We start from the raw sequence: 24776 nt of genomic DNA on the forward strand, positions 1-24776 counted from the left end.
GTCTCTCAATTAGTTCATGAGTAAAATGTTCACGTTATCTTTGCTTCCTCTTTTGTTATTGTAATGATCCTAGCATGAATCAATGTTCACTAGAAGAGAAAGATGAGGGAATCTTTATATCTTCAAAGAGGTTCCTTCTCTCAGTGTCGTTATTTTCCACTATTAATTTTCATGTATGATATAGTGCTTCAAATAAAAGTTCAGGAATTTTATGGCATTAACACCAGGGGAGTTGTCATTGAAAAGGTCTTTCATCTTTAAGTCAAAAAAGCTAATTCTAGATTTGATGCATGTGAAAATTTCAAGTCTTTATTGATTAAATGTAAAAAAGCTTCTTTTCCTTTTTCAATTAGCTTTGTTCAGATGTTCAGGGTTGTATCTTGTGACTTACTTTCTCTTTCTTATTATTACTTAATTTAGATGGATAATTTTAGTCAATATACACGGATCTTCTTTTGTAAGTATGAGGTATACTCTTATTTTTTGACACAAATTAAAACAGGGAACAAGATCCAATAAAGTGCTTGGTCAGCATTCCCTTTAATAATGCACTTTAATTTCAGGTTTGACATATATTCATAGAACCATACAGACTGCCTCATACTTTCCAATCCTCGTTGAAGGATGACCTTAAAGTCCATGATTTTCACAATGAAAGGGGACATTTGGCAAGGCAATCCAAAGTTCCAAACACCCTTGCCCATAATTTCAGTGAGCATACACTAAATCTTCAAAAGTTCACTTGAGTGCACCATGTCCACAGGAACTTGCCAACTGAACCAAGAAAAATTATATCCTACTTGTTTCAAAATGGCAACGACATTCCCCATGCAACAAATGAAATCTTTAAATCAGATGCACATACAGGACAATGAAACAAAAAGATGGAAAGTATAAGATAATTCATGGTAGGGTAAAGATTGAAGACTAAAAGATAAAGATCAAACAACAAAACTATGGCATCATGCATGTAATCCTAATATAACTGTATAAATTGTGTAGAATGAGCACCAATGTGTGAAACTTATTGTTTTTCATGTGTTTCTTATGTTGCAATTGATATAATGTTTGCAACAAGATCAATAAACATATATAAATAATAATAGGATCACCTTTAAGAAGCTTCCATGCCATCCTCTGTGAAATGTAATGAACAGAAAGTCTTTCGAGCACTCGTCTAGTGGTCACCACCGCAGACTGAGAAATAGAAACTTCACTGTTTTACCTTCTTGAAAATAATGGACCGTGATAGCATTAACATTTAAAAAAAGAATGCATGCCTTTGATTTCTTTGCAAAAAGTGAAACCTAGAAACAACCTATATTCTCCAGCAAAAGATATTAGTAATATGAGATTGCAAGTAAACAATTAATAAGAACAACAGAGTTAATTGGTGAATACGTTAGATTATTTCTAGGAGCAGTTTCTGGTGCTACAAAAAGATGGAAAACTCCACTGCATATTCAGTCTAGAACTCAAAACTATATGTAAAATACACAGTAAAGTGCATAGCACCACGTACATGTACTGTATGTTGTTCAAATCATTAGAGTGAGTCAGCACCAATTGCAAAAACTCAATGGTGAGCTATTGAAACATCTGATCATATACATGATCAAGAGCTTAATAGTACGACCTTCTAACCAAGGCGGCTCTATGTTTGACGTCCTATGTATTGTTTCCCGGACACCCTAAATAGAATTTTCAAAGGGATTAATCCAACGCAAGGTTGTAAGTATCATATTCTTACCTGTATCGGTCGGGCCCAAATTAAGACAGTATCATATTGTATAGTAACGTAAAATATAGTAAAATTTTAATAAAAAATTTCCAATATTTTCAAAAAAATCAAGAAAAATAAAAAAAAAGAAGAAAAAATTCAAAAAAAACATATCACATGAAACAATGATGAATTGCACAAAATACAACCATAAAATCACCTATGAAACATTTATATCTCTATGAGCTGCATAAGACATCATCAAACATCAACTAATATAGAATCATAGATACTATTGCATGCATATCGCACATGAACAATACAAAATATTAAATATCTTGCAATTAAGACCAAGTTTTTTTAAAGCCACAAGACTCATACTTTCATATTACATAAACAAAAACAAAATAATCAAATTTATGAATAATTAATAACCAAGTTTTTTAAATCATATTATATAAAACCTCAATAATCATAATCATCATCATTATCTTCTTCTCCTTCTTTTCTTCCTTCTTCGACATCCACATCGTCTCGAAGATACGTGAAGTTTTCATCATCTACCTCCTGTGTTCCTTCCACGTTAATCCACTAAATGTTCTCTTCATTCAAAAAAGTCTCTGCTTCTTCTTCAACCCAAGCATTCATCAAAATGTTTCAAACGGATAGGATCGAATTGCTCTTTGTGCCTCCTTGATGATAACTTTTCAATTTGCCTAAAAAGATAACATAAAAAAATTAAAATTAGTTGGGTTTTGAATGATATAATTTTTTTTTAAATAAACACATAAAAATGACAAATAAACTTTATAATTTTATATACCTCTGCCCCAATCGTAAGTTGTAGCGAACGTATATGAGGTCATTGAGCCTTTTATGCCTCAATCTATTTCTTCTTTTTATGTGGATTTGCTCAAACACGCTCTAGTTTCTCTCGCATTCTCTTGCACTACACGTTTGACTAAGAATGTGAATGGCAAAAGCTTTCAAATTTGAAATATCATTTTCAAACCTAACCCACCACATGTCTGAAAAAACAAAAAATGAAAAATCAATAAGACAATAACAGATACAATCATATAAAACATCATAACTAAATAACAATATGAAATTAAAATTGAAATAGGCGAAATAAATTACCTAAACGCATCGTGGCATGGTTTCGCACCGATGCAGGTCTCCCATATCATACAATGCATTATCAAAAGTTGTTATTTCTTTATGAATTTGATCTTGAATGTTATTCTCAGGGTTAACCTTTCGATGCAATCCAAAAGTTCCTTGTTGACTTTCCTGTCTATTTTAAACATAGGGGAGTATCTAAATGCATGATTTAAATAATATGTTATAGCATGAAAACGATGAAGTTGCCCAGTCCACCTATGATCAACGACGTTCCATACAGGTATGTACAATTTTTTCTTTCCCTTCAAATTATCTCTAATGGCTTCTTTTGCCCTCAATGGCTTCATAGATATAACACCTAGCTGGTTTTTCTTCACTGTCAACCAATCAAAGCACATTCACCAAAAGTATAGTTATTCTCAACTTCACACATGAATCTCAGAATTTATTTCTGAATACAATATCTACAATTTCTCTAGGCTTTCTTTTTTGTTCATGAGGATATGCATTTCACTCACCTAATGAAAATATTTTTTTATTGCATCTTTATTCTTTAGTAGACTTTGCATTATCAAAAAATTTCTAACAAATCTAATAACTGCACTACGAATCAACTCAACACCACCAGTGTACTTTCTCATTGGGCTCAAAACTCATGCATGATTGTAAATAAATTTAGTAACTTTTTGGCAGCATTCAACTGTTTGCTTTATCTCATCCATGTTGTCAATGTCCTCAAGCATGAGGTCTATGCAATAGAAAGCACACGGGGTCCAAAAGATTGTTGTCAATTATTTACCAATTGTCATATAACTTGTTGCATTATCGATAATAAATTGCATAATATTTTGAGGTTAAACCTCTTCTACAACCTAATAAAAAACTCTGAGCTGTCACATGGGTGCGGGTGCGGGTGCGGGTGCGGGGATGCGGCACTTCCAAAAAATCCGGGTGCGGGGGTGCGACAGGAGCAAAAATGTAAAAAAAAAAATTTATATATATATATATATATATATATATATATATATATATATATATATAATTTTGAAGTTTAACATTTAACAGTTAACATTGTCATAATATGATTCATCATGCATGCATTATATCAACCTAAATATCAAATTATCAATCAAATAAGTAAAGCAATTACATAAATCGACCTAAATATCAATCAAATAAGTAAAGTATAAAAGAACTAAATTACATACCAAAGTATATCCTGATGAAGTAATGAATGTTAATAATTTTCTTCTTCATCATCAAATGCATCATTAGAAGGAATATTGGGCTCAGCTAAATCCATGTTTGTTATGTTGAAATCATGTTCTCCCTCGAAGTCACACTCTTCTGGGTTTACATCCCAAAATTTGGATGTTCTTTGTCTGCGTTATAAACCCAATTTGAAAATGATAAATACAATACAAGTATATTTAAATGAAAACTAAGAAATAATCAAATAACTAAGAGAGCAAATTAGTACCTGTATTCATCATTGCTTCGCGAAAGTAATTGAAGATTTGAATGAACATATACTAAATCCTCTGCACGCTTGCTGGTGAGTTTGTTTCTCTTCATGTTGTGGATTTGAGAATATGTGCTCCAATTTCTTTCACAACAAGATGAACTAGCAGGTTACGATAGCAATCTTAATGCAAGACATTAGAGAAGAGGTGTTTCTGATCCAAATGTTGACCACCATGTGATAGGATCTATATTATCTTCTTCTCTCGCAAATAATGTCAGATGAAAATTTTTCAAACTCTTGTGTAACTTGATGTAGAAGATATGCTTCTGGAAAAAGTCTTGTCATACACATATTGCTATGTCTTGATAGCTCTAGGTCTAAATTTGGAGGGACACGACCAATACCACCAGCCCGCCACTTATTTGCATAATATTTTGGATTAAGATAATGTGTCATGCAATGCAAATGAGTGTTGATCTTATCCCATCTTCTGACTAAAATTAAATGAATATGATTAAAAAAATCTGAATCATCCAATGCAGGATTTTTTTCTTCATGCTTGAAAACTATAGCTTGTATTTTTTCAATCATATTATCCCACATTTCATAAACTCTGTGAAGCATGGGCTCATCTTTATCAACTTCTCTTAACATTTCCCAAATAAGTTGCGTAAATTGAAGGAAGTATATCACTCTGTCTCAAAACTTATCATCAAGAATGAATTTTTTAATTTCTTGAGCCTTGATATCATCATCAGCACGATAGAATGTCCAATTTTCATCAGTCACCATGTTAATCAAAACATTCTTCACTCTTTTAATCATCTTCATCATCATAATGATGGACGCAAAACGTGTTTCAGCGACCTTCAACAATTTCAAATCAGAATGCCTATTAAATATAACATTAGCATGATGGTGGTTAACAACAAAATTCCTAATGCTTTTGACATTTCTTTCTAAATCTTCAATCCATGAACATAAAGCATAAGCTTGTGAATTTTCTTCTTCTTTGGGGTTGCAAATGCTCTTTAGGGCTAGATTTAAGCTGTGTGCTAAACAAGGAGTCCAAAAAATATGAGGGTACTCACTCTCCAAACTCAACGCTGCACTTTTACAAACTGGAGCGTTGTCTGTAATGATCTGTACCACTTTCTGATCACCCACTTCTTTTATCACTTCTATAAACAATCCCTTCAAATACTCTGCATTTTTATATTCTCCAGATGCATCAATTGCTTTCAAGAATATTGGGCCACTAAGCGAACAAGAAATGAAATTGATTAATGGACGTCTTTGAATATCTGTCCATCCATCAGACACAATAGAAACTCCATTTTGCTCCCATGAATATTTTTTAATCTCTAGCAACCTCTCAACATTTGCCCTCTCTTCTGCAAGAAGTGTGGTTAGTATTTTTTCTGAACTTAGAGGCACATAACCACTCAAATTACAATTTGCCAAGGATGTTACTAAATCCTTTCAATAAGGATTTCTAGCCGCATTAAATGGGAGTGAACCAGAATAAAAATACCTCCCAACTTTTCTATCTAATTCTTCTCTTCCATATGTATCGAATGTTGCTTGTATCGTTCCTCTACCTCCTACATTGACTTTTCTTTTTTTTTTCAGCATCTTCTTGGTGGCTTGCAAATGGCACACTGACTGCAGAAGAATCGGCCATTGCCTTTCTCTTCTCATATTCTTCTTGTATTTTCTTGTATTGTCTTCGTATTGCCTCATCAACTTTTCTGCAAGCTGAAATGCTATGTCCTGGTATCTTCAACAAATGAGTCTTCACTCTTGTGTAAGACCCAACAAAATCTCTTTCGCAGAGCTTGCATCGAAATCTCTTGTTTTCACCTCTTCCTTCTCCAGTTTTTGCAAGTTTATCTACATGTACTCATAGTGGCCCCACATCATCAATCACACTGCAACTATCAGCAAAACTCACATGTTGGGATGAGAATGACGCAAGTCCTTTCCCTTTATCCGTCATTTTTATCCTGAAAACACACAAAAAAATACATTAAAATTTTCAAATCAATTATACTCGACCCCCTCCCCCTGTCGAAAACACAGGGAGAAGGAGGGGCTCAGCCCCTCCCCTGCCGAAAACAGAGGGAGCAGGGGGGCTCAGCCCCTACCCTGCCGACCCAACAAGAGAGCGAGAGGGGGCGGGTGGGGGGCTCGGCCCCTCCCCTGCCAAAAACAGGGAGGGACTCAGTCCCTTCCCTACTAAAAACAGAGGGAGCAGGGGGTGCTCAGCCCCTCCCCTGTCGACCCAACAAGAGAGCGAGAGGGGGGGCTCGGTCCCTCCCCTGCCGAAAATAGAGGGAGCAGGGGGGGCTCAGCCCCTCCTCTGTCGACCCAACAAGAGACCGAGGGGGGGGGGGGGGCTTGGTCCCTTCCCTGTCGACCCAATAAGAGAGCGAGAAGGGAAGGGGGTGCTCGGCCCCTCCCCTGCCGACCCAAGAAGAGAGTGAGAGAGGGTACATACCTGCGAAAGGAGAGGAGGAGCCTGGGAGGTGGAGCTGGGGCGTCGATAGGAGAGAGCTCGAGCTTAGAAGGAGAGGAGAGATTAGGGCAAAAAAATTGCCCTAATCCTCCTTTTCATCGGAGATTTTTTTTTTAACGCCAAAACAGTGGACAAAAATGATCCTGAGTCTGTTGACCGCACCCAGGGTCGTGTTGACTGCACCCGGTGCCGCACCCGCGTCGCATCGCGTCTACACGGGTGTGGCACCTGTTTGCCAAGTCCCTGTGACTTAGACTCTGAGCAATATATTTGTTGTCTTGAGCGTATCAAACAGATCAATTGACTTCAAAAACATAGTTCCTTTGAGGCAAAAGACAAGAAAATTTATCAAGGTCCTTGACTTTCTATCTATCCACCCATCAACCATGATGATACACTCTGTTTCTCTCCATGATTGCCTCATCTCATCTCATCACAATATGTATTAGCTTCTTTTACATTAATATCTAAAACTTTTCCTCTCAAAGCATTTTATATCTAGGCCCGATATAGGCTATAACATCTGTCATGGCCTAAAAATGAAAGAAATTTGTTGTATTAAATGGAGTGCAAGCATCATAGAACCATCTTTCAACTGTGACATTCGCCTGCTCGACTAAATGTTGAAGAGTAATAGCAGTAGCAATGTTTGGTTGCGCCCCATGGCAATCCTAGGAGGGAAAAAGCTTCTAATAAAGCCCTTAACTCTACCTCTTCTTAAAAAACTCTCTCATCTTCTTCTTTTTGTGTCCGCAGTGGCACTACTACGGGCACCATCCACACCTTTCTCATTCACTGCAGAACTTCCTAATTTTGATCTTATGCTAGGAGTTGTAGAATCAGAAGTAGGGAGCTCATCTTCATCATACATGTCCTATAAGGGACCCATTTCTGCCTCATTCATCTCTTTCTTGTTTTTTTTTCAATCAGACCATCAAGTAATTATTGGCATTGGCATTTCACGACATCCAACAATTTTTTTAATGTGCATGCAACAACATTAAGATGTGTCCTGGCTAAATGATGTTTCAACTGAGAGATACCACCTAAAAAAATATTTTGGCAATAGTTGCACTTGATTTTTAATCGATTTTCACTCATTACTTGAGTGCCCCATTGTCATGTTGGATCCGCTGATGCTATGTCACAGGGACTCTCCAACTAGGTGCCGCACCCAGTGCAATCAACTTACCCAGGGTCATTTATGTCCAACTTTTGGACTTTATATATATATAATTTTTTATATTTTTGCCGCATCCCCGCACCCACACCCATGTGACATAGCTCTGATGCCATCTTCCCCAAAAAAAACTCAATAAGAAGCAAAGAATAGGAATTTTTTACCTTAATTCACTTCCTTGAGTGAAAAAATTATGAAAATGCACTATTGAGAGAATCGTAAAAGCCCTCTCCCTAGAGTACACAAATCAGCACCCAAATCGCTCTCACGGCTCCTAGGGTGCATGAGTTCCCTTCTAATGACCTCTAGATAAATGGAGAAGTTAGTCCTCAAAAGGTATTTAAAACCCAAAATAAAAAAAAGCAACTTTCGGACTTTTTAAAGTGCGTTGATATTGTATCGTACGATACAGGTCGATACAGGAGTGTATTGTATGATACACCCAATACAGGTACGATACACACTCGTATTGCGATATGAGTGTGTATCGTATTGGAAAACTCAAAAGTAATGATACATGTCATACCGCATCATACAATATGGTACAATACTTTCAACATTGTTCCAATGTTCTCATTCACTGACGAATATTAGTCAAGTAGGTCAAACAGGAGTTATATGATTGTATGTCAGTTTTGATCTTACAGCATAACCATATTACTATGTCACTACAATATCTACGGCTCCCTAGTTTTATTGGACACGCGTATGAATGCAAACATGCAGGTACTAAGGGAAGTTTGAAGTCTAGCAGACCTACCTAAAGGCATCAAGCCCATCAAATGTAGTGGATTCAAAATAAAGAGGGAAGCTAAATGTAAAGTAGCATAATCTAGCTTTAAAGCAAAGGGTTGTGTTCAAATTGCAAAAAAAAAAATCAATGACAAATATGCTTAAGTCCCATTAGCTATAGAAAAAGAGAAATACAACCTATATTATTTAATGCACAAAATGGATGTTTAAACCAATGTTGTAAGTATCATACCATTTCATACGATACATATCGCTACTATGGGGTGTTTTGATACGTATCTCGATACGAGTGTTGTGTATCGTACGATACACCCCCGTATCTTACGATCCAGGGCATATCTTAAGATATAATATAAATGCAGTTTAAATATACTTATTTCAATTTTTTTCAAAAACATATAAGGCCCTTTGGGGCTAGTTCATATTCATCCCTAAAGAGCTTAAGAGTGATTTAGAGAGATTTTTTTCCAAAAAAAAAAGATGATGTTGACGATACTCAATGATTGACGTTATCTAATTCATTTTTGTTTGAAATTTTAAAAAATTAGTTATGTAAAATTTTAAGCATTAAAAAACATTGTTTTTTTTTGTTTATTTAAACACACTTTATTATGAATCTTGTGACTTATTAGCTTAAATTCATTATTTAATATGCATATTATTTCATAGTTTGCATTTTTCTTGTGAGATTGCCATTTATAGCATATTATCTTGATTATTTAATGTTCAATGTCTTATGCATGTCATTCATAGAACATAATTGTTTTGATATGTAATATTATAGTTTTATCTTATGCAATTCATCATTGTTTGATGATGTCTTATGAATCTCATAGAGAGAAATGCTTTATATGTGATTTTATGGTTGTATTTTGTGAAATTCATCATTGTTTCATGTGTTATGTTTTTTTTAGATTTTTTTCAAGTTTTTTCTGATTTTTCTTGATTTTTTTGAAAGTTTTGGAAGATTTTTATTAAAACTTTACAATTTTTTTACGATACGTATCTAACTTTGGGCCCGATCAATACGGGTCATGATACGATAGTTACAACCTTGTTTTAAACAATATTCATTAACAGGATTGTTAAAAAAAAGGCATCTATAAGTTGGGGATCAAACTTAAATAGGAACATATGATATGTGTTGAGACTAAGAGGTTTTTAGTTAAAAGTTTTTCTAAACTAGAGGTTATTTGAATTTTAATATTTAATGAGGGACTTGAGTGTAATTTCTTTCTTTGGACTCTCTCTATTTAATATAGAGATTAGCCTTAATCCAAAGGTAACGAGTTCTCTTTTCTATACAACTCTCTCTCTCTCTCTCTCTCTCTCTCTCTCTCTCTCTCTCTCTCTCTCTCTCTCTCTCTCGGTTTCTGTATTTGTTTTCAGGTCGTCTACATGATATCAGAGCAGTAGATCTCGGGAGCGTGATCGATCTACACCAACGAAGAAAAAAAAAACAAATAAAACTGAAAGAGGTGGAAACAGGTGCGCTGCTCTCTTTTTTCTCTGATGACAGATCTGTGACACGATGATTGTGTGTCATTAAGATCTGGATATGACAAGTTTTTTTTTGTTGCTCGAAAAAAAAAAAACGAAAGTTTCTAGCTGTCGTGATTTATATGGGAGCAGCTGCCGTGATTTCTATGCTTCTGCGTGCGCATGTTATCGTGGGTCGTGAATCTGGGTGTCGAGTTCTCCTTAAAATATATTTGGGTGTTTGATTTCAGACGTGATTCCCTGTTGTGTCGTGAATTTTTTTTTTCAGCCGTAACATGCTGTCATTGGTCATGAATCTGGGTGTCGAGTTCCTCTCAGATCTTATTTGGTTGTTCATTTTCAAAACATGAATATCAGCAGTCGTGATTCCTGCTGTGTCATGAGATTTTTTTTCAGTCGTAGCATGAGTGCTGTGAAAACATAATGTTAATATCAATTTTTTGTTCGTGGAAGCAGCAGGCTGTGTCGTGATTTTTTTTTTTCGTAACATGAGTGATGCGAAAACAGAATGTTAATATCAATTTTTGTTCGTGGAAGCAGCAGGCGTGATTCCATTCCCTGCTGTGTGGAAACATATGTTGTTTGTGGGAAGCTTTTAATTAGTACTGCTGCTGGTCGTAGTATTGGCTGATGTGTGATTGTACCACACACTATTGTCTGGGTCACTTGTCGCCTGTCAAGATTTCATTTCTGGTGTGGCAGCCTATGTAGTCGTGGACTTGCCTGACGTGTGGTTATAACACACGCTGTTCACCTGAGTAAGTCTGATTTTTTTTAAGCTGAAATAGGATTCAATATTCAGTATGGGTGAATCTTCGAAATGTGATTCCAAAATTGAACATATTGGGGAGTATAAGGTTTTTGCAAATCCCTTCTCGTATGGTTCCTCTGTAAGGTTGAATGAAACTAACTATGTCAGGTGGTCCAGAACTTTTATGATGTCAGTATCTGGACATCGTAGAAAACATATTTTGTTGGAAGATGAACCTAATGAAAAGGTTGGAAAATACGTTACTTGGGACGAAGATAATGACATAGTTATGTCGTGGATCATAAATAGTGTTGAACCTCATATTGCAGATGGTTTAATTTACTATCATACAGCCAAACAAATGTGGGATAATCTTCGAAATACGTACTCACAAGAGACTAATGCGAGTCGTATCCTGCAAGTCAAACAGGAGATATATAATTTGCAGCAGGGAGATCAGACTTTGGCCCAGTACTATGCCTCTGTCAAAGCTGTGTTTGAAAGACTCAATGCTCACAGGCCTCTTTGTTGCTCGAAGCAAAAGGATCATCAAGAACAAACTATGGTTGCTCGGTTTCTTACAGGTCTCTCTTCAGAATTTTTTGTTGCAAAAGTCCAAATGTTGACTGGATCAGATGTACCTACTCTTGTTGATGCATACAATCGTCTGAGTAGACTTGCGATCTCTCTTCCACAATCTCAGCCTGTGACTCAGTCATCTGCTCTTGTTGTCTCGTCTGGTTATGGGCGTGGAAATATTCAGAATATCAGAGGACGAGGTCGTGGACGAGGTATGGGAGGCAGAGGAAAGCTTCAATATACATTCTGTGGAAAATCTGGACATTTAGAAGATCGTTGTTGGGATAAGCATAGTCGGCCAACCTCTTCTTCATCAAAGTCATATGCTCCTAAAGCAAATGTTACTACTCTCGAGGCAACAAATGTACAGGATAATATCTATGCAAGTGACAGTAGTATCACCCTCAGTCGTGCTGAATATGATGAGCTGATAGCTCTTCGGCCCTTGAGTTCAACCCCTCCTGTAGCTGGTATTGCCTACTCAACAGGAAATCATCTTCATCCGACTGACAGTAAGTGGATTATTGACTCTGGTGCATCCAGACACTTGTGTGAAAATTCACTTGTTTTTTCAGATCTAAAGGATATTACTGTTCATCGAGGAGTCTCATTAGCCGATGGGAGTTCCTCCCCGGTTGTTAGTCAGGGAAATATTTTTATAGCCTCCTCCTTACAGTTGAAAAATGTTCTTCATGCTCCAAACTTCAGTCAATGTCTACTCTCTGTTAGTTGCCTTACAAAAGAACAAAACTGTAGAGTAATATTTGATCTGATGGGTTGTCATTTTCAGGATTTGCTGACGGGGAAGAAGATTGGTGGAGGCTATGAAGAAAATGGAGTCTACTACCTACATCATCTAGTGGGTAATGTTCATGCTGCAGTGGAACACTCATTCAGTCATGTTCAGTGGCATCGTCGTCTTGGTCATCCTTCATTGTCAAAGTTTCATTCTGTCCTTCCTCAAATTCCTTTCACTACATCATTTCAGTGTGAAGCATGTCAGTTGGGCAAGCATCATCGAAGTTCGTTCCCTTCGAGTCAGAGTCAGTCTAGTAATAAAGTTTTTGAACTTCTTCATGCAGATGTACGGGGTTCTAGTAAGATTCCTACTAGGACTCAGTGTCGATATTATCTTGTTATTGTTGATGGTTTCTCTAAGTTGTCATGGGTGTTTTTAATAAAAAAACGATCTGAAGTTCCAAGTATTATCAAATCCTTAATTCTTGAAATAAAAACTCAGTTTAAATCTATTGTCAAGATTGTTTGCACTGATAATGCTCTTGAGTTTAAATCAAAAGTTCTGTTACAATTTTACCAAGATCATGGCATCCAACCCCAAACTTCATGTGCCTATTCATCTCAACAAAATGGGGTGGTTGAGCGAAAACATCGGCACCTACTTGATGTTGCCCGGACCATTACGATTCAATCCAATGTTTCTGCGTTATACTGGGGTGATGCGATTATCACTGCTTGTTATCTGATCAACCGCATGCCTTCATCTTCTGTGGGTGATCAAATTCCATTACATATCCTAAAACCTATTGCCCCACTCTTCTCTTTCTCGCCAAAAATATTTGGATGTGTTTGTTTTGTACACAAACTTGGACCTGATCGTGATAAATTAGCTGCTCAAGCTACAAAATACATATTTATAGGTTATCCCAAAAATCAAAAGGGATATCGATGTTATGATCCTATTTCTCACCGAGAGTATGTCAGTGCGGATGTATCTTTCTTGGAATCCACTCCATATTACTCTAGTACTGGTTCCCCACTGCAGGTTGATCCAACTGAGTCTTTTCCATTAACTATACCTCCTTTTCCTTTGGAATTTGTGCCCTCATTACCGAACCAAACTTCATCCTCTTCAATATTTAATAATCCTCCATTGGTATATGTGCGTAGAGCTCCACCTCCGCAAGTGCCTTCATCTTCTTCTTTCCCTGAGGTAAGTTCTACTGACAATAGTGATCTTCATGATGATGATAAATAAGAGGCCTATTGCTCTACGCAAGGGGACACGACAATGTACCTTATATCTCATATCTCATTTTGTCTCCGATGCCAGAATTGGAAATCAGATGAAAACGTTTATTTCAACCTTATCTGCTGAAACTATTCCTCTGAACTATCAACAGGCAGAGCTTGATAACCGCTGGAAGCTGGCTATGCAAGAAGAAATGGATGCTTTAGTATCTCAGCATACATGGGATCTAGTTGATTCCCCAGCAGATGCTGACATTGTTGGATGTAAATGGGTATATACAATAAAGTACAAATCTGATGGTTCTATTGAAAGGTACAAGGCCAGATTAGTAGCAAAAGGGTATACTCAGACATATGGTATTGATTTCTTTGAAACCTTTTCTCCTGTTGCACGGATGGGTACCATTTGTCTTGTTCTCACAGTAGTTGTTCAGCATGGTTGGAGCTTGTGCTAATTAGATGTGAAAAATGCATTTCTATATGGGGATCTATCTGAGACCGTTTACATGCAACAACCTCCAGGATTCGAGGTTGAGGGGGAGTGTCAGAAGGTGTGTAGATTGAGAAAGGTGATTTATGGCTTGAAACAAAGTCTTCGTGCATGGTTTCAGAAGTTGTTTGAAGTGATGTCACGCTTTGGCTTTAATAGGTCAGCGGCAGATCATACACTGTTTATCAAGAAAACTAACTCAGGCATAGTTGTTATGGTGGTATATGTGGATGACATCATTCTTACAGGAGACAATGTGAAAGATATTGAAGCCACAAAGGATCATCTTCAAAAACACTTTGTTACAAAAGACCTTGGTTCACTTAGATATTTCCTGGGTATAGAAGTTGCTAGGAGCCGTGAAGGGATGGTTTTGTCTCAACGGAAGTATGTTCTTGACTTATTAAAGGAAGCGGGAATGTTGGGAGCTAAACCAACAAATATTCCCATGGACCATAAAGTTCAATTGTTTGAAGAAGGGTCAAAACCGATTGATAGCAAAAGATATCGCTCCCTAGTAGGGAAGCTACTGTATGTAACTGTGACCAGGCCGGATATTGCTTTAGCAGTAAGCAAAGTTAGCCAATTTATGGACAAACCAACTGAGATACACTGGAATGCAGCTATAATGATTCTCAGATATCTAAAATCTTCTCCTGAAAAGGGGTTATTGTTCAGGAAAGGTGGAACTCTGGAGATAGTGGCCTATTCTAATGCTGACTATGCAGGATCTGTAGTGAATAGAAAATCTACCACAGAATTCTGTGTGTTTCTGGGAGACAACTTGATTTCTTGGAGAAGTAAGAAACAAAATGTGGTTTCTAGGTCGAGTGCAGAATCAGAATATCGGGCTATGGCCCAAACAGTTGCTGAATTGATGTGGGTTCGTATTGTTCTTCATGATCTTCAGGTGATGACCATGATGTGTGATAACAAGGCTGCCACATATATAGCGAACAATCCTATCTTTCATGAGAGAACAAAGCACATTGAGGTTGATTGCCACTATGTAAGAGATATGGTGCAAGTTGGTCATATCACTACAAAATATCTAAAGTCGGAAGACCAAGTTGCAGATATGTTTATAAAGCCTCTTGCTAGACCAAATTTCTCAAAATGTTGTGACAACCTGAGCATGATTGATATCTATGCTCCAGCTTGAGGGGGAGTGTTGAGACTAAGAGGTTTTTAGTTAAAAGTTTTCTAAACTAGAGGTTATTTGAATTTTAATATTTAATGAGGGACTTGAGTGTAATTTCTTTCTTTGGACTCTCTCTATTTAATATAGAGATTAGCCCTAATCCAAAGGTAACAAGTTCTCTTTTCTATACAGCCGTCTCTCTCTCTCTCTCTCTCTGTGTGTGTATTTGTTTTCAGGTCATCTACAATATGAAAGTTAAACAAGCCAATATATAGAAGCCACAATTATGCGGTTTGAGTGACAATGGAATCTAGTTTTTAGGAAAGAAATTACAAGTATTTTTTCAGAAAAGGTGTGTGAGAGAGCCCCTATATTCCTTTTCTTAAACATCGATGATACCTTTCCATCAGAAGTAAAATCATTTTATTGGAATGATTAAGCTTAAATATTGATGATATCTTATTCATCGGAATAACATAGGAGCTTTATCATCTATTGAGTCATCGATATGTTTCTCATAACAGACATGAGACAAGCTACCCATATCTTATGATTTCAAATTCTTATAAAAAACAAGATTATCAGACTGGTTAAACCTCTTACATAAACAAAACAATTAAATGTACCTCTTACATACACAAAAAACTAGATTTTATCTCAAACAAACAGATTGATGATTGCTGCATGGATGGTCATTAGGCTAATCTAGCATGACCCATTTTACCAAAACCCAATAGGTCAACCTAATTTTGCATAACTCAATTATGTTAGCTGACCTCCTTTTCTTTCATTTAGCAAATGAAGCATAAGAAAGTTTATACCATCAGTGAATCACACGTTCTTTCCTTTTTACTCCACTTTCTCAAAATAAGTTTTAACAAAATGAAAGCCCATTTAAATACTACTTCATTAGGATAATCAATTGAAGGCAAAACCTAGCCCAAGCAGAACCCTATTCAATAGCCAACTCCAAGTGAAACTTTTGGTCACCTAGTTAACCACATTATCTAGAATGATTAACCCTTTCAACAAACTTACCAAATCAACCTAATTTGACATTACAATGGCTCCATTCCCTTCATTCTATGATTAAGTACCAGAAAGCACATCCTGTTACATGTTGCACTGTCATCATATAAACCATGAGTAAAGGAGCACCTTTAGAGCTTCTAAAGTCTAAAGGGCACATTGAAGCAACTCGTTCAAGAGACAAGAAACATCATAATTCCTGAAGTACTCTCTAGTCTTTAATTTTCAGATTCATATTTATTATGTGCTTATGTTGAAGCAATGATCCTCCTTCATTACTTTGGAAGTTTCATAATATATATATATATATATATATATATATATATATATATATGCATTGATTAATCATGTCTCTTTTCGGTCCACCCACATGATTCACACTTGCCACACCTCCCCGTGGATGAGGATGGATTTGTCACTGATTTATCCCCACATTTCCTCTAAGAAAAAGATGTACACTGAAATACATAATGTCGTGAATGCTCTTCCAGGGGCTGACTGTTGATACACAGTCCAATCTTCATTATTATTTTCTTTACAATTCCTTTTGAGGTTCTCTTCATTCACAAAGTGACCACCATATAAGCATTAGTCATGATAGAGTGCACCAGGTGCACCTACACTCATCTGGCTAGAAATCACGGATGTAGGCAGCATCTGCTCAATCTGACCCATAGATGTGTTCAGCTAGTTTGTTTGCTAGGGACTGCACCTTGGAGTGTCTTTTCTTATACCCAAAAACAAGATTTGTTCAAGTCATAAAATTTTGGTCTATTTATGGACTATTGATTTCTAAAGCTCCTGATAAACCTAGGTGTATGTCACAGTCACATAATCCAAAGCTTTCTTTCTACTAAACAATGCATGTAGATCGTATTTATAGGGTTTTTTTTACAAAAGAAAATAAATATGAAAAGTTATAGCCTCTTATTGATGTGTGTAGATGTAAGATCTATAAATTTTAAGTAAATTTCTGAATAAAAATAAGAGGTATTTTTATGTCATTTCATCGTATTGACTTGGAATGCGAAACAAAGGAATTTTGCAGAGCCAACTATACCTAAGACGTATATATCCTCAGGAATATACGCTCAAACACTCAGGGAGCCATATCACACTCATTTGACAAAATGAGATAATTTCACAGAGTCAATCCGCTTCGTCTCGTTGAGACGAAGAGAATGGCGTACTCACTTTTTTTCACGAAAATTATCAACGAAACCCCAAAAATGTGAGGGCCCCACATAAATATTGTTGAGAGAGGTTTGGTTATGTTATCGAAGAAGTTGTTTAGAATTATTTTATTCACAAGCCTGTTTTATTAATTTTAAAAGAAGAGAATGACTTGAAATTAATTTTTATTATTTTGGCTAATCTCTATTTGAGTAAGAGATTAGACCTAACGAAGAACATAATGATTCCTTCTCTCTTCTCTCCATCTCTCGTGTCTTCTCCAACATGGTATCAAAGCAGCGTCCGGTCTTGGGCACCTGAGATCTCATCAGATCGTCATCCACCCTCGCCTTCCCTCCAGTAACATCTCATCGGATCGTCAAGAGAAGATCAGCATCTTATTGTCCCTCTGTTGATCAGCGTTTTGTTCCTCTCAGTGAAGATCAAATCTGAAGACAGATCTGCGGTCTGACCTAGTCACGACTATGAAGATCGCACTAGCTGTCATCACTCAGATCTGGTAGGTGTATTGAAGACCCAGTGGTCTTGGGTGCCAGATCTCGCTGTATACATGGTGAAGACCTGAAATTAAAACAAAAGGGGGAGAAATCAGATTGTATTCAGATCTGATATTTTCTATCGAAATCAGATCGTATTCAGATCTGATATTTTTTGTCGTAGTTGAAGTCATCTGCTGTTAGATTTTATTCAGATCTGAATTTTTTTTGTCGTAGATTTCCAGTCGTGGTTGAAGTCGTCAGCTGCTATCTAGACGTTATCAGATTGAGCAGTGTGGAAGCATCGTAGACTTCCAAAGTACTGATCACAAGCTTGAAACCCATGGAGAATATAAAGCGTTTGCCAACACTTTCTTTTATGGGTCGTCCGTAAAATTGAATGAAACATTATGCAAGATGGTCTAGTACCTTTACGATGTCAGTCTCTGGACATCGTAGAAAACATATTTTGTTAGAATCTGAACCAAAAGAAACGACAGGAAAGTATGCCACCTAGAAAGAGGATAATGATATTGTTATGTCATGGATTATGAATAGTATAGAGCCTCATATTGAAGATGGGTTGACTTATTATACGACAGCAAAACAGATGTGGAATAATCTTCGTGATACGTACTCACAGAAAACTAATGTGAGCCGTATCCTTCAAATTGAGCAGGAGATATATAAATTGCAGCAAGGAGATCAGCCCTTGGCTCAGTATTATGCATCAGTTAAGGCTTGCGTTTGAGAAACTTAATGCTCATAGACCTCTACATTGTTCTAAACAAAAGGAGCATCAAGAACTAGATTTCTCACAAGGTTGTCATCCGAATACTCAGTGGCCAAGGTTCAAATGCTGACCAGGTCCGATGTTCCTACTCTTATTCATGCATACAATCGCTTGAGTAGGCTTGCTATCTCTCTCCCATAGTCCCAACCTGAATCTCAAGCTTTTGCTCTAGTTGCCCCTTCAGGTTATGGACGAAACATCTTGATGAACACGAGAAGAAGAGGTTGTGGTCGAGGCATGGGAGGTAGAGGTAAACTTCAGTGCACTTATTGTGGGAAGTTTGGGCACTTGGAAGACCGATGTTGGGATAAACATGGTCGGCCTCCTGTTCCACCACCTAAGTCGAATGTTCCTAAGGCTCATGTTATACAATATGAGACAGAAAACGGTCGATCCCCCTACTGACTCCATCACTCTTAGCCATGCTGAATATGAGGAACTAGTATCACATCAACTGTCTAGCTCAAGCTCTCCGTCAGCTATAGCTGGTGTTGCTTGTTCAGCAGGTGATAGCTCGTCGCATCAAGGTAGTAGATGAATTATTGATTCAGGAGCCTCTAGACATCTATGTAGAAATTTTCAAAAATTTTCAGAATTAAAGACTATTCCTGCACATCGTAATGTTGTATTGGCTGATGGGAGTTCCTCTCCAGTTGTAGGCCAAGGAAATGTCCTTATATCTCCTTCCCTAAGACTACAAATGTGCTTCACGTTCCTATTTTTTCCCAAAATTTATTGTCGGTCAGTCGAATTACTAAGGAACTAAACTGTAGGGTGATTTTTTATCCTATGCGTTGTTATTTTCAGGACTTGCTAACGGGGAAGAAGATTGGTGGAGGCTATGAGAAAAGTGGTGTCTACTATCTACATCAGCCAGTGGGATCCATTCATTCAGTAGTTGATTCCTCCTCCAATCCTCTTCAGTGGCATCGCCGACTCGGGCATCCCTCATTGTCAAAGCTTCATAGAGTTATTCCTCAGATTCTGTCTACAGTGCCTTTTCAGTGTGAAGCATGTCAATTGGGCAAGCATCACAGGAGTTATTTTCAATCTAATCAGAGTCAGTCAAGTCATAGAATGTTTGAACTTGTTCATGCTGATGTATGGGGACCCAGTAGACTTCCTAGAAAGTCCTAGTGTCGTTATTATTTTGTTATTGTCGATGACTTTTCCAAGTTACCCTAGGTGTTTCTAATAAAAGATTTATTAAAGATCTGAAGTCTCAAATATTCTAAAATCTTTGATTATTGAAATAAAAACTCAATTTGATTTTTTTGTCAAGATCGTTCGTACTGATAATGCTCTTGAGTTCAAAACCAAGGAATTGTTGCAATTTTATCGAGATTGTGAAATCCAAATCCAAACCTCCTGTGCTCATACTTCTCAACAAAATGGGGTAGCTGAGAGAAAACATAGACATCTACTGGATGTAGCTCGTACCCTAAATGATACAAGCCAATGTTCATGCATCATATTAGGGTGATGCGATTGTTATTCGTGTTATTTGACTAACCGCATGCCTTCAGCCTCATTGGATGAACAAATTCCATTTCAAATCCTATATCCAAGTGCCCCACTTTTCCTTGTTCCTCCTAAAGTTTTCGTGTATTTTTTTTGTTTACAAACTTGGACCTAACCGTGTGCAAACTAAGAAAGGCGATATATGGTCTCAAACAAAGCACTCGTGTGTGGTTTCATAAGTTGTTTGACGTTATGTCAGTCTTCGGCTTCAATAGGTTAGCATTGAATCATTCATTATTTATCAAGAAAACTGGGTCTGGTATTGTAGTTATGGTGGTATATGTGGATGATATCATTCTTACAGGAAGCAGCGTGAAAGATATTTCAGAGACGAAGGCTCACCTTCAAAAACATTTTGTTACAAAAGATCTTGGCCCACTTAGATAATTTTTGGGCATAGAAGTGGCCAGAAGTCATGAAAGACTAGTTTTGTCTCAACGAAAATATGTTCTTGATTTACTAGAGGAGACAAGAATGTTGGGAGCCAAACCAGCAAACATTCCTATGGATCATAAAATTCATATGTATGATGAAAATTCTGAACTTGTTGATAGCAAGAGTTATCGCTCTTTAGTTGAAAATTTGTTATATGTGACTATGACTAGACCTGATATTGCTTTAGTTGTAAGCAAGGTAAGTCAGTTTATGGACAAATCAACAGAAATCCACTGGCAGGCAGCCTTAATGATCCTTAGATACTAGAAAGCGTCTCCTGGCAAAGGACTCTGGTTTAAGCAGACTTCCTTTTTGGATGTAGTTGCTTATTCTGATGCTAATTATGCAGGATCTGTTGAAGATAGAAAATCTACAACAGGATTTTGTGTATCTCTGAGAGGAAACTTGATTACATGGAGAAGTAAGATATAGACAGTTATTGTCAAGTTGAGTGTTGAATCAGAATATAGGGCAATTGCTCAAACAGACGTTGAGCTGATGTGGGTCCGATCTGTGCTGACCGACCTTCAAGTGAAGGTTTCATCTCCTATGTTGATGATGTGTGATAACAAAGCAGCCACATATATAGCAAATAATCCAGTGTTTCATGAAAGAACAAAGCACATTGAGGTTGACTGCCACTACATAAGAGATATGGTGCAAGCTGGGCATATTTCTACAAGTCGTGTATCCTCTGAAAATCAAGTTGCAGATATCTTCACCAAGGCTCTTGCAATCTCAAATTTCTCACAGTGTTGCAGCAAGCTCAGCATGATTGATAACTATGCTCCAGCTTGAGGGAGAGTGTTGAGAGTGGTTTGGTTATGTTATTAAAGAAGTTGTTTAGAATTATTTTATTCATAAGCTTGTTTTATTAATTTTGAAAGAAGAGAAGGACTTGGATGTAATTTTTATTATTTTGGCTAATCTCTGTTTAAGTAAGAGATTAGACCTAATGAAGAACATAATGATTCATTCTCTTCTCTCCATCTCTCATGTCTTCTCCAACAAATATCCCACACAAAATATCTTGTAAGCACCACATAAATATCTAATGAAAATATCTAGGTGGGCCCCACAAGGGACATACCCATCTTTATCTAGAAGGTAGGGGAAAATGGGAAGAAAGGGGCATACTTATCATTTGGGGTGGGGCCCCCACCCAAAGGCCTATAAATAAAACCCCCCACCCCTACTTTTAGAAATAGTCCCTCTCTCTCTCTCCTCTCTCTCTTGTTTTTCCTCTCCTCTCTCTCCTCTCTCCCATTTCTCTCTCTTGGTTCTAGCCTAGACCAAGCCCACTAGAGGTGAGCTTAGACCTTCCTGACGTTGGCTTGAACCCACTTAGGTCAAGCCTACTTAACCTACCAGGTTAGCTTTTCTATCTCTTCTTTTGTTTTTTGTTTTAGCCTGGGTCAAGCCCACTTGACCTATACCAAGCTCACTTAAGGTGAGCTTCGACCCACCTAACCTAGACTAAACCTAGTTGAATCAAGACCCCTTAGCCTCCTCTATCTTTGTCTTGACCAGGTCTAATCCATTTGACCTATACTAACCCACTTAAGGCAAGTTTGAATCCATTTAGACCTAAACTAGGTCTGATCCGTTTTTAACCTATACCTCTCTGTTTCGTCGCGTCGACGAGTTCTACATGAGATGCTCTCGGTTGTAACCGTACCGAACATAAGAACGTACCAACCACGACCTAGGAGCGCCTCTACGCTGCGTTGAGCCATCTCTACCAGATTTTGTGTAGGTTTGCATGTTGGTCTCTCTGTTTCAAATTATTTTGTTGGAATAACTGTCAAGTACGGTGAGATTTTTCTTATCGTACACATTTCTAAAACAATATCTAGTCTTAGTCCTTGGTTCATGCCCTCTAGAGCAGTGTTGTTAGAGGCGAACGCCTTAGTACCTGAAGTGTACGCCTCAAAGGCGAAACGCAAGCTCAAGGAACCGAGGCACTGTAGGGAGGCGTTTGCAGGCTTGAAGCGCACGCTTCACATGGGTGAAGTGCACGCCTCGCGTCGAGGCACGCTTCACTTCTAAGGCATACGCATCATGTAAAGCAAAAAAAAAAACATATCAAACACGTGTCGGACACGCATCCGAGGTCGTTCTGCGGTGGCAGACCCGGATTGGATCCAGGCCTGGCCCGGACCCGCCCCGGGTTCTCGAATAATCGAGCCTGCGTCTTTAAAAGACGCAGGTTGAGAGAACCCTCACCATTCTCTCTCTCTCTCCTCCCTTCCGTCTCTCCGACTCCCGTCTCCTCCCCTTTCTCCGCAGCCGCCGGCGATCATGCCGACGACCTTCACCCGCAGCATCACTCACCGGAGCTCCGGTGAGCCACCCCTGTGCTAACAAGCCCCGTCGCTCCCTTCTCTCTGTGTTCGCCGGCATCCACCTCAGCGACCACCCGTGGCCGGTGGCAGGAAGACGTCGGCGACAACGTCATCATCCCCCTTCCTTTTCTTCTCTTTATCTCCCCCCCCCCCCCCCCCGTGTTCTCTCTGCTAGCGTCGACACCCTCCCGTCAGGCACCCTAACCCCCCTTGCCCCTTTAATGGGTATTCCTGTTGTCACCAACCACCCCCGATCTCCCTTTCCCCTTCTCTACTTCCGTTGGTGACCGGCGACAACATCGTCGGCCTTCTTCTTATACTGTCGTTTATTAGTTCCTATTTAAAATTTTCATTATTTTATTAATATTATATATTTTATTATTTTGATCATGAAGCTTACGCTTCAACACCTCGCTTCATAACAGGCTCAACGCCTCGCTTTGCCTTATCGCATTTAACAACCTTGCTCTAGAGTACTGCAAGCTTACTTTGGTGTTCACGTGCGTGCCCTTGTGACTATCTCTCGATATTTATGGTGAATTATGTGTCATAGGGTCCTAGTCCTTGGTTTACGCCTCTAGGTCACCGCAAGATTGCGTCGGTGTTCACGCGCGTATCCTTACGACGACTTCCCTATTTACTATATATATACATTGCTTTGTGCATTTTTACTTAGCTCGATGGGTGATTTCATTCACCAGAACCTGCTAAAGGATTTTACTTAGCCCTATGCATAGTTTTATTCATCGGGCCCTGCTTATGCACTTTACTTAGCCCGATGCGTGATTTCATTCACTGGGCCCTGCTTTACACACTTTACTTTGTCATCGTGATGTTATGTTCACAGGCTTCTACTTTTAATAAATATAATTGTGTTATAATAAGCATACAAATGGTGACCGATCTCTATCGCCCAAAAGCTATTCAAAAGTCTTGTCATGTTCAAAATATTGTTTGGCAAAGAAACCCCTATTGGAAAGGTTTCGGATTTGTGCAAAACTGCATTTACGTAAACATCTAAGTCACCATCATAAGGCCTAACTAAGGCTTAGGTTTCCAATAAACCATAAGAGATGCAACGTATGCATAACAGTGCACATCTATCCAAAAATGAAAGTAGCGATTTTCCCGTTAAACAGGAAAGATGCTGCCAAAATTTATAACAAGATGCTCTCCGCTGTTAAAATTTCTGGCAGAATACTCACCTAAGCCAGTGTGGATGGCACGATGATGCCCTTGTTGTTAAAACCCTTCTTGAATGACTTGTTCTATTTTCGCCTTCATGGGCATCACACTCATAAGGGCCGTTGTGCCAAAGTAGTTGTGCTTTGTTAGACCAGTGCTCGTTGCGGCTAAATATGTCAAGCAGTCGATTAAAAGTGATCATTGATTATGCATGCCTCTGTAAAATACTGTACAAAAATAATACTCGTAAGTGTCATTGTGTCAGAGTTTGTTATCCACCTGCAAGGGGTGAAGCGCCCGTGAAGGCTGTAGACGCCAAGAGCAATGTTTGCATGCATATAAACAAAACATAACGATAGTCCCTGTCTACACGGGAACCGGTCCGTGCTTCAAAAAAGTGATTGGGTTGGGTTCATATTCCCTTTGTGCATAATGCACTGAATTGCCTAAGTGGCACTCGACGTTCTAATAAGAAAGATTATGTTGTCGAACTCCTTTAAGACTTACGTTCATCGAGGCAGACAATGATGGTACCACCTCGAGTGACATACTATATCTGATGAACCAAAGAGTTTGGGTGGTCTCTA

At 38.1% G+C, this 24776-nt stretch overlaps 1 protein-coding gene across 1 annotated transcript in view; it reads right to left on the reverse strand.

The window, feature by feature from the left end:
- Positions 1–24776, reverse strand: part of LOC149818896 (isopentenyl-diphosphate delta-isomerase) — a 41825-nt gene that overhangs the window by 3594 nt on the left and 13455 nt on the right. Inside the window, exon 3 of the mRNA XM_089985292.1 lies at positions 1113–1197. Coding sequence (XP_089841418.1) covers positions 1113–1197 — 85 coding nt within the window. The remainder of the gene's footprint in view (positions 1–1112; positions 1198–24776) is intronic.

This window comes from Nuphar pumila, chromosome 13 (genome assembly GCF_984573655.1).
Source record: "Nuphar pumila chromosome 13, dmNupPumi1.hap1.1, whole genome shotgun sequence".
NCBI classification, from domain to species: domain Eukaryota; kingdom Viridiplantae; phylum Streptophyta; class Magnoliopsida; order Nymphaeales; family Nymphaeaceae; genus Nuphar; species Nuphar pumila.